This window comes from Vombatus ursinus, unplaced genomic scaffold (genome assembly GCF_900497805.2).
Source record: "Vombatus ursinus unplaced genomic scaffold, bare-nosed wombat genome assembly UNPS02014807.1, whole genome shotgun sequence".
Classification (NCBI taxonomy): Eukaryota; Metazoa; Chordata; class Mammalia; order Diprotodontia; family Vombatidae; genus Vombatus; species Vombatus ursinus.
This window is the reverse complement of record NW_020954585.1, coordinates 16,555,948-16,574,210: the sequence shown is the minus strand read 5'-3', so window position 1 is coordinate 16,574,210 and position 18,263 is coordinate 16,555,948. Positions and strand designations below refer to the sequence as shown.

The 18,263-nt window shown below is 37.7% G+C and overlaps 1 protein-coding gene across 1 annotated transcript; it reads right to left on the bottom strand.

Annotated features, from left to right (window-relative positions):
* Nucleotides 1-9,070: 9,070 nt before the first annotated feature.
* LOC114052020 (cryptic protein-like) lies at nt 9,071-16,502 on the bottom strand. The gene is given in 7 exon segments (XM_027874425.1): nt 9,071-9,144; nt 9,147-9,215; nt 14,726-14,835; nt 14,921-15,026; nt 15,849-16,031; nt 16,138-16,208; nt 16,480-16,502. Coding segments are annotated over 7 exon segments (636 nt in total).
* Between the last annotated feature and the right edge of the window lie 1,761 nt (nt 16,503-18,263).

Below are 18,263 nucleotides of genomic sequence, written 5' to 3'. Positions count from 1 at the left end.
ACTTTAGACCTAACCACTATACCATCTAGTCATCTGAGTGGGAAGTTGGGAAGAAGACTGAAACTTGTCCTGAGTCTTTTGTGTTTCCCAAATCTCTGTAACTGAATACTATCTTCTGCCCTTCCTCTACTCCCTAACCCCCAATATTAATAACTATTTCTCTGAGAGATCTTATACAGGTTGGTTGATAAAAGTGAATGAAAGAAAGTGCAATATACTCAAATGAATCTGTATTCATTGATATGACTGTTCTATCCAGGAACACAGACTATAATGCCCCATATACCTGCCCTTCTAGTGCAAATCTTGTTCATGTCCTCCTGTAAGTATAGTACAATGAGTCTATCTAATGTATTAGGGACTTTCTTCTATTGCAAAGATTCCAGTATAGTACATGGGCTATCTATTGGTTATCTGATTCTCTTGCCATGGGACCAGACCATTTTCTTTTCTGGTCAAGTATTTCTTTGATGACATCTGTTTGTCTCTGACTCTCTTTTGTAATTCCTCATCTGTAATGTGCTACAGCCTGTTTACAAACACCAAGATCATCTGTATAAGAGGACCTGAGAACAAATTTTAGTCTCGTTGTGTGTGACCTTGGATGAGTTACTTAATTTCCACGGACCTCAGTTTCCTCATCTGTAAAACAAATTGTACTTGATGACTGCTAAGGCCTAGAGTTAGGAAGATCTGAAGTCAAATCCTGCCTGATACTTATTAGTTATGTGACTCTGGGCATGTCATTTAACCTGTTTGCCTGTTTCCTCAACTATAAAATGAGGATAATAACAGCATCTATCGCCCAGGGTTGTCATGATATAAGATAATGATAATGTTTTAAAATGCTTAGCACACTGCTTGGTATGCTGTAGGCACTTAATAAATGCTTGTTTTTTAAGGTAGCTTTTAGCTCTAAATCTCTGATTCTGCATACCTCTTGGAGCCTCAGTTTCCTCATCTGTAAAAATGCAGACAATATTTGTGCCAAATGCTTTACAAAACACTATAGAAACATGAACTGTTAGAAGCACAATTCTCCCCCACCCCCACAATAATATGGAATAACTGCATACCTGAAATCAGAGCTAGACTTAACATTTTGTTTCTGAATTCTTTTAGGAAAGAGGAAGGTGACATTTAGTTTGTCTGATGGAAGAAGAAAAAGAGAGGCTAGAGATAGAAATATCCAGAATGGTCTGGTCACATGCATGGCAACCATTTGACAAGATTCTGAGGTAAATCAGTAGAGCAAAAAGACACAGTGTGCTAGGGAGCTACAATATAGTTGATACATATTTCTCCTTTGCCCTTCTCTTTCCCTGTGTAGTTGCCCATGGAGAGTGCATGAACTTGCGGCAACAACAATGCCCAGTTTGTTAGGTTATGTCACAGTTGACTGAGTGACCAATAAAATGGGTTAGCATAAAGCTGGGAAGCAAACATTATTTGTAATAAAAAAAAATTCTGAAAAAACAGAGCTTGTAATTGCTTTGTTAGAAGGACAGTCTACTTCAAGTAAGAGCTGGGAACAATTCCGGGTTGGGGGGGGAGAGAGCTCTTTTTATCTATTCTCCTCACAACTGTAGATAGACAGGATACTTTAGCCTGGCAAGTAATCTAAGGTGTATATTCTTTTCTTTCACATTTCATTTCTATTTTTTTAATGAATGTTTATGCATATGCCAAATTTTTTCTTAACAATTTGCATGGAAAGGAGCTTTCACAGATCTCGAAGTAACAATTTCATTGGTATAGTATCTTTCTCATGCCTCATCTCATTTGATAATGTTTCTATATGTTATCAACTTTCATATGTTACATTTCATGCAAGGAATACCTCTATTTAACATTTAAGGCCTTTCACAACCTGCCTCTAACCTACTGTTCCTTTCCAGGCTTATTTAGCATTGCTTCCTTCATGTATGACAATTCAATAAATATTTATTTATTCATCACCTGCTATGGGCAAGGCGTAGTGCTGGTTACTGTTGATATAAAGACAAAACGAAAAATAGCTTCTGCGCTAAGGAGCTTACATTCAAATGGGGGATACAACCCATGAACAGAAAAGTCCAGGGTGTCCTAAAAATCTTAGTGTTGATTTAAGCTAGTTGTTTAGTAAGCTGTAATATAACTATATATATATATATATACACACACACACACACACACACACACACACACACATACATATACATATATATGTGTATATATACACACACAAGTACACATATATAAACACATATACACACATACATATATACATACACACATATATACATATATATACATACATACACACATGCACACACTTATACATACACACACACATATACAGTTATTTGTTTAGAAGAGAACACTGATAAATGGGAAAACAAGGAAGACCTTCCAAAGGCTATGACACATGAATTGAGCAATCCTTGAAGGAATCTGGAGATTTAAGGTGAGGGAGTACCTTCAGCCATGGAGGATAGCCTATGAAAAGGGATAGTAGCAGGAGATAGAGAGTTAAGTGAACAGTAAGAAGGTCTTTAGTAGACAAGAGTAACTGAAGGGGAATAATATGAAATAAGCCTCGAAAGGTAGGCTCTCACCAGACTGTGATGGGCTATTGAATTCATATTAAGTATTAATATGCTCTTATTGTATCTGCGATGCTATTTAAATTAGTAATAAGACAATATTTCAAATATTTTCCCTGTGGGAATTCCTTCTACTAATTTAACTTCAACAATTGAATTCCTTTCAATAAGCATAAGCAGGTAAGTTTTAGAGAAATGCTTGAATCTCAGAGAAGTTAAGTGACCTGCCCATAGTTTAGCTGCTAGTTAGGGTCAGAGGCCAGATGTGAACAGCCTTCTTGATTCCAAGTCCAGGACTCTATTTAAGACATTCAGATGCCATAAATATTTTTTGCATATAAAGGACCTTTTCCTCTTTAATTATGTTTGGGTATAGGCTTAGCAGTGGGATCAAAAGGCATGAACTATTAAGTACCATTTTGTATATAATTTCAAATTGCTTTCCAGAATGGTTATATCCATTTACAAGTCCACAACAGTGCATTAATTTGCGTATTTTCTCACAGCCTCTCTTCCATCATTTATCATTTTCTCTTTTTGCCATCTCTGCCACTCTGACGGGTATAAGGTAGAATTTCAGAATTGCTTTCATTTGCATTTCTCCGATCAGTGATTCGGGGCATTCCTTCCCTGCCCCCTACCCCTCTGCCTGCCATTATGGCAATCTAGCCTACATTTCTTGCCTTGAGAACTATCTGTTCATATGTGTAGACCATTTATCAATTCAAGAATAGTTCTTATAAATTTCAATCAGTTCTTTATATACATTGGAGATGATACCTTTGTCAGAGAAATTTGCTGCATAATTTCCTCTCCTCCCCACCCCCCAGTTTATTTTTTCAGTTTTTTCCTTCACTTACAGGGCATATATTCAATTTAAAGTTAATGATACTAGATATTAATTGATAACAGATGGTATTTATATAGTGCTTTAACACTCATACAATGTTTTATGTACATTATTTCATTTCATCCTTACAATAGGCCTTCTGGGCCATCTTCAGGCATCTTGATCTATATCTTGCCACCGGACCCAGATGGCTCTGGAGGAGAAAGTGAGGCTGATGTCTTTGCATAGCCCTCCCTCATTTAAATTCAATTCACTTGCAAGTCATGGCCCCATCTTCCTGATGCCATTGTCCTCTTCGAGGAGGAAGAACAAACCACAATGACACAACAGTAGATCTGAGATAGGTATGGCAGATGATACTAATCCCATTTTACAGAATAGGAAACTGAAGCTCAAGGGGTATTTGTCCACGGTCAAACACCTTGTAACTACCGGAAGTGGGATTTAAAGCTATCTTTCTTCTGACTGCATTCAGGGCTTTGCAGTATTACCTGTTGCTTTCATTTGTGGGGTGTATATTGGATTTTAAAAAGTAGTATAATTGACCATCATTGTAAAATGTACTCAATGGGTACACTTTCAAAATGGAAAATATCTTGATATTAATTGTATATTTTCTACTGAGAACAGATGCACCTGGAAAACGTAAACTTTTTTTTCCAATCCAAGCACTCAATGTAAAAAACTTCTTTTATGATTTTCTTGGGGGATGGGGATCTTTAGATGTCTGTAGCTCCATCTGATAGATCACTTTGGTGCAAGTCAGAAACTGAGTAATATTTCCCCCAAATAAAATCCTTCCAGGCATTTGCATCAATTTCCCCTATGCATGAAAATCAAAATTAGCATCTTTTGCTTTAGGGTCAATAGAAATCTAATTTTTGCTTTGTCCAATATATAAACTTAGGTTTGGATTTTTCCTCTTCAATTCAAAAGTCCTGCAGGATTCAGAGTCTTAAAGCTTTTTAAATTAACTACTGATCAATTTGAATTATGTTGCTATATGGTATGAATGGCTCAGGATAAAAGCTTTTCTTTTCCTCATTTAAAATAAAAAGCAAATTTTGAGTGAAATGGATAAAATTACATTTTTTCCCCCAAAGTTAGGTGGTGCAATGGAGAGAGCACAGGATATGGCATCAGGTAGACCTGAATTTGTTTCCTGCTTCAGATACTCTGTGATTCTGGGCTTTATTATTTAACCTATTTGTGCCTTAGTTTCCTCATCTGTAAAATGGGACTAATAATAGCAGCTACCTCCCAGGCTTGTTATAAGGATCAAATGAATCAACATCTGTAAAGCATTTTTTAAACCATAACAACTATATGCATACTAATTATTGTTATTTAAACCAATTTTTACAGTTATCTTTTGTTTTTACTTCATCCAAATATCTCCTAGTATTTTCCCTTTTGACTCCAGAGAGCCATCCTATGTGACAAAGAATATTTTTAAAGAGAAAGAATAAGAAAAAAAATCAACAAAATTTGTTAATACAGAGGATAAGTCTGAAAATGTACACAATGTTCCACACCCATGGTTCTAAAGGAGTGGGAGGAGTGCTTTTAATATTCCCTTCTAGGGACCACACTTATTCTTCGTAATTTTGTAACATCCCCTTTAATCATTTTGAACACCACAATTCTTCACTTCTGTTTTGCTTTCTCCATTCCATTAAGGCATCCTTCACACTGCTTTAGAAAAGCATTGATCCTGTTGGTGGGGATGGGCAACTTCTATTGGGAAGCACATGGTACACTCTGTGAGAATATATTGTCAGACAGGGCAAAACCTACAGACTGGGGAAAAGGAGGTTCTCATCTTTTGGGCCTGCTATAAAGTCAAGTCCATTCATTAATTTATTCATACATTTTACAAGAATTTATTAAGCAGGTTCTGTTAGGTACCAGGGATACAAAATACAAAAATAAAGTGTTAAGACAGGAGCCCAAGGATATCGTTTCCTACCTGAAAACCTCGAGTCTTCCAAACTTTGCTCACATAACATTTCCTATAGAAAGCCTTTCTTGAGCCTCCTAATTTTTAAAGGTCTCTTCCTGTTGCAATTATCTAGTATTATTACTTATCTGTGGGCAATTGTATTCACATCACCTCCAGAAGAATGTGAGGTCCTATGTGGTAGGGACCATTTTCACCTTTGTCTTTGTATCTTGTGTTGACCTGAGGTATCAGGGAAGGCAGCTCCAGGTGAAGAAACTACCCCCTCCAAATTCCAACTGGGCAATGACCCCCTGGAGGTAAAAGTAATTAGGACAGTCAGTGTGGCAAACTAGGAGGACATTTCAGTGGATTTGAATACTGGTTCTTTTATCTCATCATCAAAAATATTTATTAAACACTTACTAGTAAACTGGAGGTAAGAGAAAGAGAAAATCACTTTTTCTGTCTTTGAGGAACTTATATCCTCCAGAGGGAGACAATACATAAATAACTACGTACATACAGGACATATACAGAGGAGAGGGTGGAAGGTAAATTTCAAAGGGAAAGGCACCGGCAATTGTAGGGAGGGGAGAACTGGCCTGGGAAAGGCTTCCTGCAGAAGGTGGGATCTGGGCTGAATCTTGAAGGAGGGCAGGGAAAATGAGACGAAAGTTGAGGAGAGGGATTCCAGAACGGTGGATAGCCAGTGCGAAAGCATGTAGTTGGGAGATTGAGTGTCATGGGTAAGTTGGCTTCTGTGGCTAAATTATAGAGTTGGAAGGGAATAAAGTATAGGAAGTAGAGAAGGAAATGGCAAACCATTCCAGTATCTTTGTTAAGAAAACCCCAAAGGAGGTCACAAAGAGTCAGATAGGACTGAAATGACTGAACAACAAAGTATAGGGAGAGTGGAAAGGTAGGACAGATCAGGTTAGGAAGAGCTCTAAGTGCTAAATGGAAGATTTTATATTGGATCCTGGAGGTAATAAGGGAGTCACTGGGATTTATTGAGTAAGGGCCAATGTAAGAAAATATAATAATATTATATTATATAATAATAATATGCAAGGACATGGCCTATGGCTTACGAACATCACTGTTGGTTGAGACTATGTTGGAATGGAGTGGGAAGATTTGAGAAAGGGACAATAATTAAAGGGCTATTGAAATTGTCCAGATGAGATAATGAGGATGTCTAGTAGGGTAGAGCCAGTGTGAGTAGAGAGAAAGGAATATATAGGAAAGATGTTGTGGAGGAAGAAATGAAAAGATTTGATAACAGACTGCATTTGTGGAGTGAGAGAGAGTAAAGAGTTGAGGATGACACTGAGGTTGGGAGCCATGGTCAATGGTGATACCCTTAATAATAGCTGTTGTTCATTTGTTTTTGAAGAGGACCACTGATATCACATACTAACAGCTAACAATTTTATAGCACTTACTATGCATTGTAGTAGGTACTACTTCACAAATATTATCTCAATTAATCCTCATAACCACCTTGGGAGGTAGGAGTATATTATTATCCCCATTTTATAGATGAGAAAACTGAGGCAATCATCTGTTAAGTGATGCAGTAATAAGTATCTGAGCTTAGATTTAAATTAAGGTCTTCACAATGCCAGACCCAGCACTCTTATCTACTGAACCACCTAGCTAGCTGCCAACAATAATAGGGAAAGTAGGGAAGAAGATAGAGTTTTTTGGGAAAAGATATTCAGTTCTTTTTGCACATATTGAGTTTAAGATACATATTGGACATGACATTGATTTGTTTCCTTATCTGCAAAAGGGATTGGACTAGATCGAGTTCTTTACCTCTTTTATCTAGATAGGTTTTTAGGGGGTCTGTGGACTTGGATGGGAAAAATACATCTTTATTTTCACTAAGCTATAGCTAAAATTTAGCATTTACTTCAATTATGATTTTTAAAAAATATTCCTAGAAGCAGTTTATTGATTTACTAGACTGCCAAAGGGGCCTCCTGGATCTCTGAGGTCCTTTTAAATTGCAAATCTATAATCTTAAAGAGTGTTATCTTCATCTTATAGACAAGGAAAATGAGAATCCAAGGTTAAGTTGCACAGCTTGTAAGTAAGAGTGGGGACATGAAACCAAGTCCTTTCATTCCAAGTGCAGGACATTTTTCTTCCCACTACACAGGAAGGACAAGGTCACATACTGGACTTGGACTGAAATGCTGGGATCCTTTCTCAGATGCTCTGTCAGATCCTGAGCAAGTTACTTAAATCTCTCCAAGCTTTTCCTCTTTAGTACAATGGGTACAATACTTGTATACTACTTAAAAGGGTTTTGTTGAGAAAAAAAAAGTTCAAACTTTAAAAAGCTACAGAAATGTGGGCTAGTGGTTTTACACCTTACAGTATTGGTGGTAGACTTGCTTAGTTGTTTTCGTTTTAACACATCTCAAGTGAAACCTTTGTGCTCTCTGACATGTCCCACATCTAACCAAAAGTTTTAAAGAAGGATAGGGCCTTTTCAAATAGGTTATGCTTTATTAAAAATAATAATAAACTATTCACTTACCACCTCAGTAAAACTCTGAAACAAATAATAATTTATGATTTACAATAAGCTTTAAGCTTTTCCACTCGAAGCAACAACATATAAAAACTAAAGTATTGTCTCTCAGGGGGTTTCTTACTCTTTGTTAAGATTAAAGGGTAAAAAGGCAAATCCCCCCAAAGTCAAAGGAAGGTGCTTCTTGTTTGATAAAACATCTTTCCATTCATCTCCGTGGGACCAAAGATGAAGCTTTCTGCAGAACTATCCATTGCAGGAGAAAGCAAGGAAGGGGAAGGAGAAAACACAGGGTATATTGTAATCTTGATCCTTTAGAATGCAACTTGACAAATTCTTCTTTCAGGTCTGAAATAAAAAACATTCAGAGAGTGGAAGAGATAAAATTGTTGAGTCCTTAGTTTAAAAGGAAATGAAATATGAAGTGTTTTCGGTGGACTTTGAAATGGGAATTTCCCCCCTTACTCTTGAAGTTAAGGGTTATCAACTGGGGAAGCCAATCAAAGACTATTCTCTTTAGAAAGAGCTGTGAATGGAGGCCACAGACGATCATTTAAGAAGCAACTGATAGCAGTGGAAGGACCCTGACTCTGTGGATCTCACCGCAATCAAAGTAAACAAAGCACTGGGACAAAGATACAGGGAAAGAAAGTCAACTGGTTCTTTATCCCTGTGGGTAGGGAGGGAAAAGTCGAGAGGGTCAGGGACAGGTCAGAAACTTGACTTCCTCGTTCAAACCAACAACTGGAACAAAGAGGAAGAAGCACATTATGTAAACCTGAGGGGAAGAAAGCCCGCATGGTTTCTTAGGAGCAACCTAGGTGGGGGGTTGCCTGAATAACATTCATATTCTTTTCACTTGAGATAAAGGTAATGAGATTAATGTGGGGCTGTGAGAGCTTAAAGGGAGAAAAAAAAAGTGTTGCATTATTGGCTTGAGAGATTTAACAAGTCACATTCCTCTCCCTCTTAAGGAGAGAAAATCCAGATGTAGAATGGTGGGGAACTTACTCCAGGTCATTGAGCCATCAGTGACACAGTTATTAACAGGAATAAAGAATGTTTTCAGGGAGTATTTATCTCCCCAAAGTTCAAAGCTGGGCCATGAATGAATTCAACATACACTCCTGTAAGGAGGGGCAGTTTTATTAAGTCACAGAGGAAACAGGAAGCGATGAGGTGGGCATTAGCAGTCCCATTCCAGAGCACCAGGGAATCACCTGCCGGCCTTACCAGGATAAATCAGACATTTACTTGTGGCTGCCATGTTGACCATGGTTGTAAGACTTAAATCTTAAGAATACAAAAGTCCAGGTAATTTATTGGAGGCTGCTCTGGCAGAACCATAAATAGGGAGGTATTATTATAGGTACTTCCTTCAGTGGTCCCAGGCTGAAAATGTAGCACCATGGACTTTAGAGTAGGATGGGGTAAGGGTCTATGAGACAATCTCATATATACAAAATACCTGGCTGGCAATCCTTATTTTTACTCCTAAAGAGTAAAGTGAGATGAATATTGACATAATTATTAGCCACTTATTTTTAGGACAGGTAGGTTGAGGACAGATACTATTATTTCTATTTCCCTCTGGGATAAGACTTAGGAGAATATTTGCCAGAAATCACAAAGTCATGTGGAGCCACAGCTGATCAATCTCCATCATTTCTATCGATAAGGATGAAATAATGAATCAATAAACTAAAAAAGCATTTATTAAGCACCTATTTTGTACCAAACACTGTGCTAAATGCCTTCCAAATATTACCTCATTTCATCATTATTATCTCCATTTTACAGTTAAGGAAACTGAGGCAGAGGTTAAATGATGTGCCCAGGGTCACAAAGCTAGTAAAGGTCTGAGGCTAGATTTGAATTCAGGACTTCCTGACTCCAGGCCCAACACTCTTTCCACTATGCCATCAGCTGCCTCACACCTATGTATAGAGGTTACTTCCAAGGCTTATCCTATCTATTCACTACAATATACAATATACAATATGTTGCCAATATACATGAAGGAGATCATAATCTATTGTTGTAGGTATGTACAGAATGTACATATTTATGTATATAGAAAATTGATAATAGATAATTTGGAAGTGAAGGCCCCAGCAATTGGGATATCAGGAAAGGTTTTATGTAAAAGGAGGCATTTAACTGAGTTTTCAAGGATGCTAGGGATTCTAAAAGGCAGAGGTGAGGAGCCATTACATCCCACTCAGAGAAGGGAGATGGGATACTGTATATGGGGACAAGTCAGAAGGAAATTAGTCTATGTGAAAGGGAGTCACAGCTTGAATTTTCCATGACTAGAAAGGTAGGGCAGGGCTAGGTTGTAAAGGGGTTTAAATGTCAAAAAAAAAAAAAAGAACAATTTATATTTGATCCTATAAAATGAGGATTGCCAGCCAGGTATTTTGTATATATGAGATTGTCTCATAGTCACGGTGCTACATTTTGACATTTAAACCACTGGAAATCATAGGAAACCAGTGGAGTAAGGGAGTGACTTGGCCAAATCTACACTTTAAAGACATCAGTTTGGCAGTTATTTGGAGGATGGATTGAAATAGGGAGAGATTCTATACGAGGGGACTGATTAGGAAGCCCCTGCAGTATTCTCGTGAGAGCTGATGAATCTCTGAATTAAAGATGGAGGCCAAGGGCGTGAAGGGAAGGATATGTATACAGTAGATAATAATAAAAGCTAACATTTACATAGTGTTTACAATGTACCAGGCACTATGCTAAGCAGTTTACAATTATTATCTCATTTGATCCTTATAACAACGCTGGGAGGTAGATGCTATTATTATCCTCATTTCACAGATGAGAAAACTGAGGCAAACAGAGGTAAAGTGACTTGCCCAGGGTCATACAACTAGTAAGTGTCAGAGGCCAGATTTGAACTTAGTTCTATCATGACCCAAGTCCAGGGCTCTATCCACTTCAATACCTAGTTGCCCCAATTTTATGAAGGTAGAAAGGACAAGACGAGTCTGACTGAAATGAGTGACTGAATATGTGAGGAGGTGAGTGGCAGTGAAGGGTAAAGGATAACCTAGATTTGGAGCCTAGGTGACTCAAACTATGGTGGCGCACTCAATGGAATAGGGAAGTTTGGAAAAGCGTTAAATGTTGTGGAAAGATAACAAGTTCTGTTCAGGATATCCAAGACAACCGATGGTACAACTGGAGCTCAGGAGGGAGACTAGGCCGGGATATAGGAATTCATCAGCATAGAAGTAGTAATTGATCTTGTAAGAGCTGATATGGTTACCAAGAAAGCATATAAAGGGAGAAGAAAATCCCAGTTAGTGACATAGGATATGTTCACAGTTAGGGGGCATGATATGGATAGGGATCCAGCAAAGGAGACTGAGAAGCTGTCAGACAGATAGGGTTCTAGATTTATGAAATGAAAGAGACCTCAGATATTGTCTAGTCCAGGGGTCAGCAAAGTATTGCCCAAACAGCTATTTTTGTATGGCCCTTGTTTAAAAATGTAAAAACCATTCTCAGCTTGAGAGCTGTGTGAAAGCAAGGAGAGGCCCAGGTTTGGTCTGTGGATGGTAGTTTGACCACATTTGAGAAAGAGAAGTCCAATAGAAGTAAATGCCTAGTTTAAGGTCACAGGGGTAAGTGAATTGGTCAAATCCAGGTCCTTTGACTCCTAATCCCCTGATTTTTTCCCACTGTGTCATGCTGTGTTTCCAGAATCTAGGTTAAACTGTTTGTCCATGGCCACATAGCTCCTAAGTACCAGGTTATGACCTTATGTCTTAACTCCAGGACCAGTATTCTTTTCTTCTATGCTATGTTTTATATCTACAAATTACAGTTTAGATGCAAGCACTTAAATATCTGGAATGGAGGGTCTATATTTTCATACTGATGTACCTGTGTGTATGTGAGAGATACACCCACCCCCACACCCACCCCCCCATATATATATATATATACATACACACACATATATACATACATATAGATGGTAAATGATTTGCCATTGTGATACATTGATGATGACAATGTATTAAAGCGCTTTGGTCTTAATAAAAATGCTCATGCTTTCTTCATAAGATGTTGAGACTTAGATTGGTCAACTTTTATTCTGCCCTTTTTCAAGGTAAGGCAAGTAACCGAAGCTCTAAAGTTAAGTGACTTACACACAGTCACACATATAACAAATGACAGGGTTAAGGAAAGAACATTGACTCTAGAGTTCAGAGAACCTGGGTTCAAACACCACTTCTGATACTTAATAATAATAGCTAGTTTTTCTATAGCACTTTTAAGGGCAGCTAGGTGGTGCTGTGGATAGAGTGCTGGGCCTGGAATCAGGAAGACTAATCATCCTGAATTCAAATATGGCCTCAGACATTTACTAGCTGTGTGACCTTGGGCAAGTCCCTTAACCCTGTTTGCCTCAGTTTCCTCATCTATAAAATAAGCTGGAGAAGAAAATGGCAAACCACTCCAGCATCTTTGCCAAGAAAACCCCAAAGGGAGTCACAAAGAGTCAGACAGGACTGAAATGATTCAACAACAAAGAACAAGGTTTGCAAGACACTTTACAAATATTATCTCACTTTATCCTTACAAAAACCTGGGTGGTATGTGTTGTTATTAGCTCCAATTTACAAATGAGGAAGCTTAAGTAAATAGTAGTTAAGTGACTTGTGCAGGATCATACAGCTAACTTGAGCCTAGATTTGAACTCAGATCTTCCTGACTCCAAGTCCATCACTTTATCCACTGAGCCATCTACCTTCTTCTGACCTCTGTGATTTTAGATAAAATACTTAACATCCCTGGGACTCCACATCTGTAAAATGAGGTGGCTTGAGTAGATGGCCTTTGAGGTCCATCCTGTGTCCAGATGTATGATCGTATCCTTGAATCCAAATTTTCCAACTTCATGTTCATGGCCCTTTCTTTCCTTTACACTGTGCTTGCCTATCCTATTTGACAAATGCTATAGTTATCTGTTCTAAGGGGAGACTGCGTAGAGAAGTGGTCTATGATGTAACAAAAGAGCTAGACTTGAACCAAGATCCTCTGATACATAACCCAACATGCTTTGCTTTTTGCTGTTATTATGCCATCAAAATGATTTTGAGGAATTCAGAGAAGCATGAGGTGGGAAGATTTGAATGGATTTATAGAGTGAAGAGAGTAGAATCAAAAGAGTGATATTTACAATGATCAATGTAAAGTGACAGAAAATTAAAAAATATTAGAACTCTGATCAATATAGTGTCTACTCTTGCTTGCTGAGATCTGACCCTGAAATGGACCTTCCTCCTTTGGATGGAAGAGAGATGGTGACATGGTCAATGTGCAAATTTCTTTTACTGAATTGCCCTTTTTTTTTTTTGTTACAGGGAAAGGTTCTGTTGGGGACAAGGGAGATATTGAGAAAGGATGGTAATCTTTACAAAAACCCAATAAGATATCAGAAAAGAAAGATAATGAAAAGTGGTGAGTTCTGTTAGCATTCCATGTCTCTGTGGCCTCTGAGAGCTCACAAAATGATGGCTTCTTCAATTCTCAAGACATTTACATCTCATCTTTAATTCTAGGGGAGGGGAGTGTCCTGCTCAGCACGTTTCTGGTAGAAAGTGATGACAGAATCTGTGATTTCATTGGCATATGAAAACTCCTGCTAAAGCAGGTTTGCACTTTCCCTGAAAATTTGTCTTAGAGGACTAAATAGCCTAGCCAGAACACAGAAATGTTAAATGACTTCCATGGCTAGTGTTATAAAATCAGTATGTGGCAGAGATCAGCTGTCTACAATCTACCCCATGGTACTTCTCAATGTAATAGGATGTATTTTAAATTTTGTTGTTGCTGTTCAGTTGTTTCAGTCCTATCTGACTCTTTGTGACCCCGTTCGGAGTTTTCTTGGCAAAGATATTGGAGTAGTTTGCCATTTCCTTATTCAACTCATTTTACAGATGAGGAACTCAGACGAATAGGGTTAAGTGACTTGCCCAGGGTTACACAGCTAGTAAGTGTCTGAAGTCACATTTGAACTCAGGATGATTAGTATTCCTGACTCCAGGCCCAGCCCTCTGTTCACTGCACCACCTAGCTGCCTCTTTTAATTCTTTAGCAAGGCAAATATTGTAACATTCACTTATTTTCTATGTCAAAATATTTAGTACTTATAGTCTCTCTTCAATGATTTCAATTTGAGGATGTTTGGGGCAGGGTTGTGGAGCTGTAGCACAGGACAATGGGTAGAGGGATGACTCTGGCGTCAGTGAACTTAGATTCAAATCCTACCTCAAAATCACTTAAACTCTCTTGGTCTCAGTTTCCTTACCTGTAAAGTAAAGAAGTTGGGGTAGATGGCCTATCAGGTCTTTTCCAGCTCAAGATCTTTGATTTAGCTATTCTGTTGTTTCTTTCCTATGACCCCCAAGTGTGTCCACACACTACACCCAGAACAAGTAGAGCCTATGTAGTACATATAGGAAAGAATACTGGAATGAAAATCAGAAGAAACCTGGCTTTAGGTCTTGCCTTCCACAATTACTCTCTATGTGATCATGGCCAAGTCATTTAAATTCTCTAAACTTCAGCTTCAATATCTGCAAAATGGCAACAATAAGTATTTCGTTTATTTGTTAAATTGAAATTTAAAAAAGTCCAACCTGATATTTGCATAGATCCATTAGCCTCTTAGCCCAAGAACTAAGTACTTAACATATCTAAATGCAGCATTAATACTCCCCATATTTGATATTTGTATGCAGGTCATCATTTAAAAAAATAAAAGTTCTTCTTACCACAGTTGTTTAATGTTGGGTCTCTGAAACAGTGAAGCTTCCCATAAATACATCTACAGAGGTAGCAGCCCTTGTAGACCCAGTCTCCATGGGCAAAGACACCACAGTTGCTGTGAATGACAAAGTCAGGAATTTGTTCGAGGACAGAAAAATCCAGTTCCTCTTTAGCTGAGAAGATATAAATTACCTTCCTACCTTTTTCGTTCATCATGTTCACAGTATCTCCCAACAAAGTACATTGGACATACACAAAAACTGCCCAGGATACAGGTCCCTCCATTTTGACAGCAGTGTTTGGTACCTGTGAAGATGCAGTCGTCACTGTTCCTTTCCAGCAAATAAGCACACTTCCAAACTCTTTTACCCCCACTCTCACCCACACCTTCCCTTTTCCCCCTCCTAAGTTGCTAAGGGATCTGAAAGATGTCTAATTTTATTGTCCCCAAAGGCAATAAAATTAGCTGCCAGTTAAGAGTGTTTGCTCAGTTAAGCCTAGTTTGTTTATATAGGGATTAAAAACAAACTACTAGGGACCCGGCTAGTTGAAAAGGTAGTCTCGACAATTCAAAAGGAAAAAACATTTGAATCTTCAATCTCTATTTAAAAAAACAAAACAAAACAAAAAACTAGCTGTGATTTCAATTCCTACTACAATCGTTAAACAAAAGAGTTTCCTAGCAGAGACCACCCAAGTATTTTAATTGGCCAAACCCATTAGGAAAAGAAAGAGAGAGAGAAAGGGTTCCCCTCACTCCATCAGTTTGAAGTTTATAACTGATTACAGCAGAATCTCTCACTTGAAAGTTTGTGATAAGCGGAGCCGGAATGTGCCATTATCTTTCTTTTAGTTGTTTGTTTTAATTACATTTTAATCATACAGACTAGCCTGGCAGGCAGAAAATACCCATTTAAAAGCAAATGACAAATTTTGCCCAGGAATTGCTAAAGTCATTTTTTTTTTAAAAGTAGGTTGAATAATTAAGGCTACAGTTTGTGAAATGCTTCCAAAAGAGCTCTTTTTCAGCCTTTATACTGTATGCATATTTGAACTCTCTCCTCAGGTTCTTCTGCCCTTTCCTCTTAAAACATACCCAATGAGTTCTTGTGTTGAATTGTTCCTTACCATCTCTAAACCCAATAAAAGGTATAAATGGCCCAGAACGGAGCTGTTTTGGGCTCTCAGAACTCCTGTTCAGCTCACTGATGATATTCAAAGTAGTGTGGTGGTTTAGGGGCTGTTGCTTTTGGACTGTTGTATTGATGTGTTCTCCTCCGTTGTTTTTGGGTTTCTCTTTTTGATCAAAACCTTTTTTTAAAAAGTAAGAGAAATGAGGTAGTATGACGGGTAAAAGCAAATATTTTCAAGATGTATAATAAAAACCATAAGAGATTATTAGTAGGTTGTTTCTTACCATTTCCCAAGTGGATGACTTGTAAGACCAAAGAGATGACGAAAAGAAGCCTGAAAATAAAAGCAAGCTTTCTTTTAAATGAGATTTTTTTAAAAAGGTGAACTAAATGAACAAGTAACAATTTGTACTTTGTAAAATCCGTTTTTCATTGACAATATATTTAGACTACGTTATCATTTGTAGACTGATTAATGTTGAATTATCTTAAAAATTCATGAAAAGTTTGAGAAAAGGGAGAAAAAAGGTATTTTTATTAATTAGGAGTAAGATGTGTTGTTTTATAATAACTTAGTCTTGTGTTCCTTTTAGCATCCTCAAGGCCTATATGACATCTGTCCTTACCTGACATGAGATGTACAGGCCATTTTCTCAAGGCCACAGCTAGGAAGGGAGTGATTCTCTGCTTCTGTTTCAGCCTTTGCCTTCTTTTCAGTTAGCTGACTGGAATTAGATTTCCAAGGTAAAGTTTCCAAAGGGTTCTCACCCTCAAGCTGTGTTTGCATATGAAGGCATCTTCTTTACTCCAGACTGTGGGGCTTATGTATCCAGAAACACATGGAGAATCTACTGGCATCCAAGAAATTCTGCCTGCACCATAAAGACATAGGTCTGATCATCCCTTTCAGCTCTTTAGGTGAGGTACTGAGTCTGACAGGCAGTGATCATCACTGTCCATCTCCCTCCCCCTAAACAACACAAAGCTTACCGGAGGTGGGGCAAAATCTCATAGGCCCACCCATGTTTAGCCTTTTCACACATAGTGTTTACAAGTCAGACAACACTAAGCAATACGAAATTCTTTATTTTAAAAAAGAAAGTAAAAACTGGCAAAGGAAAAATTTAAACATGTGGTATTAATGTCAGATGATACAAAGCAATACTAAATTCTTCCTTTAAGAAACAACTTGGCAATGAAAAAATTTAAATATACGGTATTAACAAGTCAGACAACACTAACAAATACTGTTTTGTTTTGTTTTTTTTTAAGAAAAGAAAAGAAAAGCTGGCAAATCTTGAACACAGTATTAACAAGTCAAAAAACACTAAGCAATATTAAGCTCTAAAAAGCAAGGAAAAACTGGCAATTAAAGTTCTTAAAAACATACATACACCGGAAAGAAGCATTCTGATGAGGGCTGGAGTTGAAATTAGATTCAGCTCAGCCACCTAGCTGCTTGACTTAGGCAAATAACGTCACCTCTTAGATATAATTTTCCTCTTTTGCAAAATGATGATAATATTTGAATTACTTACCTTTCATTATAGTGAGAAAGATGCTTTGCTAATCTTGAAGTGCTGTATAAATGTGAGCTTTTTTAATCCTACCCCCAAAATAATAATGGTGAAATAGTCATTAGAATTTATTAGAGGAATGTGGAAGAATGACTTGCTTGTTGCATATTTTGTACTGCCAAACACTTTTGTGGGTTTAAAAAACATGTTGCTTCAAACAAAAGTTAACTTCTATATTTGAGCTATGTGTGTGTGTGTCCGTATACAGCTTTGTATTAACAGCTTTTAAAACACACACACACACACACACACACACACACACACACACATCACTAAAATAAGATCTGTAAGTCTGTATTCACGTGATAGAAGTAGTATAATCTAGAAGGGGGTGGTGTGACCCAGATATTTTCTTAGTTCTCTAGTCAGAGGTATGTTTGAGCCAAGTCTTCTTGGCTCAGGAGAACTGATAATTAAATGTTCAGTGTGAGCATTTACTCTTCAGAAATTGTCAAATGCTACACATGGGGGCTTGATTTATTGTTTCATTAATTGTTTAAGAAAGTAGAGGTGTTTATGCAGATTAAACTTGAAAATGTTTCAAGTACATCTACCCCCCCCCCCCCCCCCCCCCCCCAGAGCTGGTTATTAGACATTTACTAGCATACCTCTGGTTCTTGTATACTCCAGTGAAGTACAGTGCTTTAAAATATAAATGTAGATATAAATCTACATATATCTCTATTTATCTACCTATAGTTATAATATTCTTATGCTTGAAAGGGAAGACTGTTCATTCCAGCAGAATTCCCTTATTTTTAAGGAAGGAGAAGAGGAGCAGAAGTCAAGTTGAGAATTTTAAAGGATATTTGTTATTAAAAGCAGCCTAACAG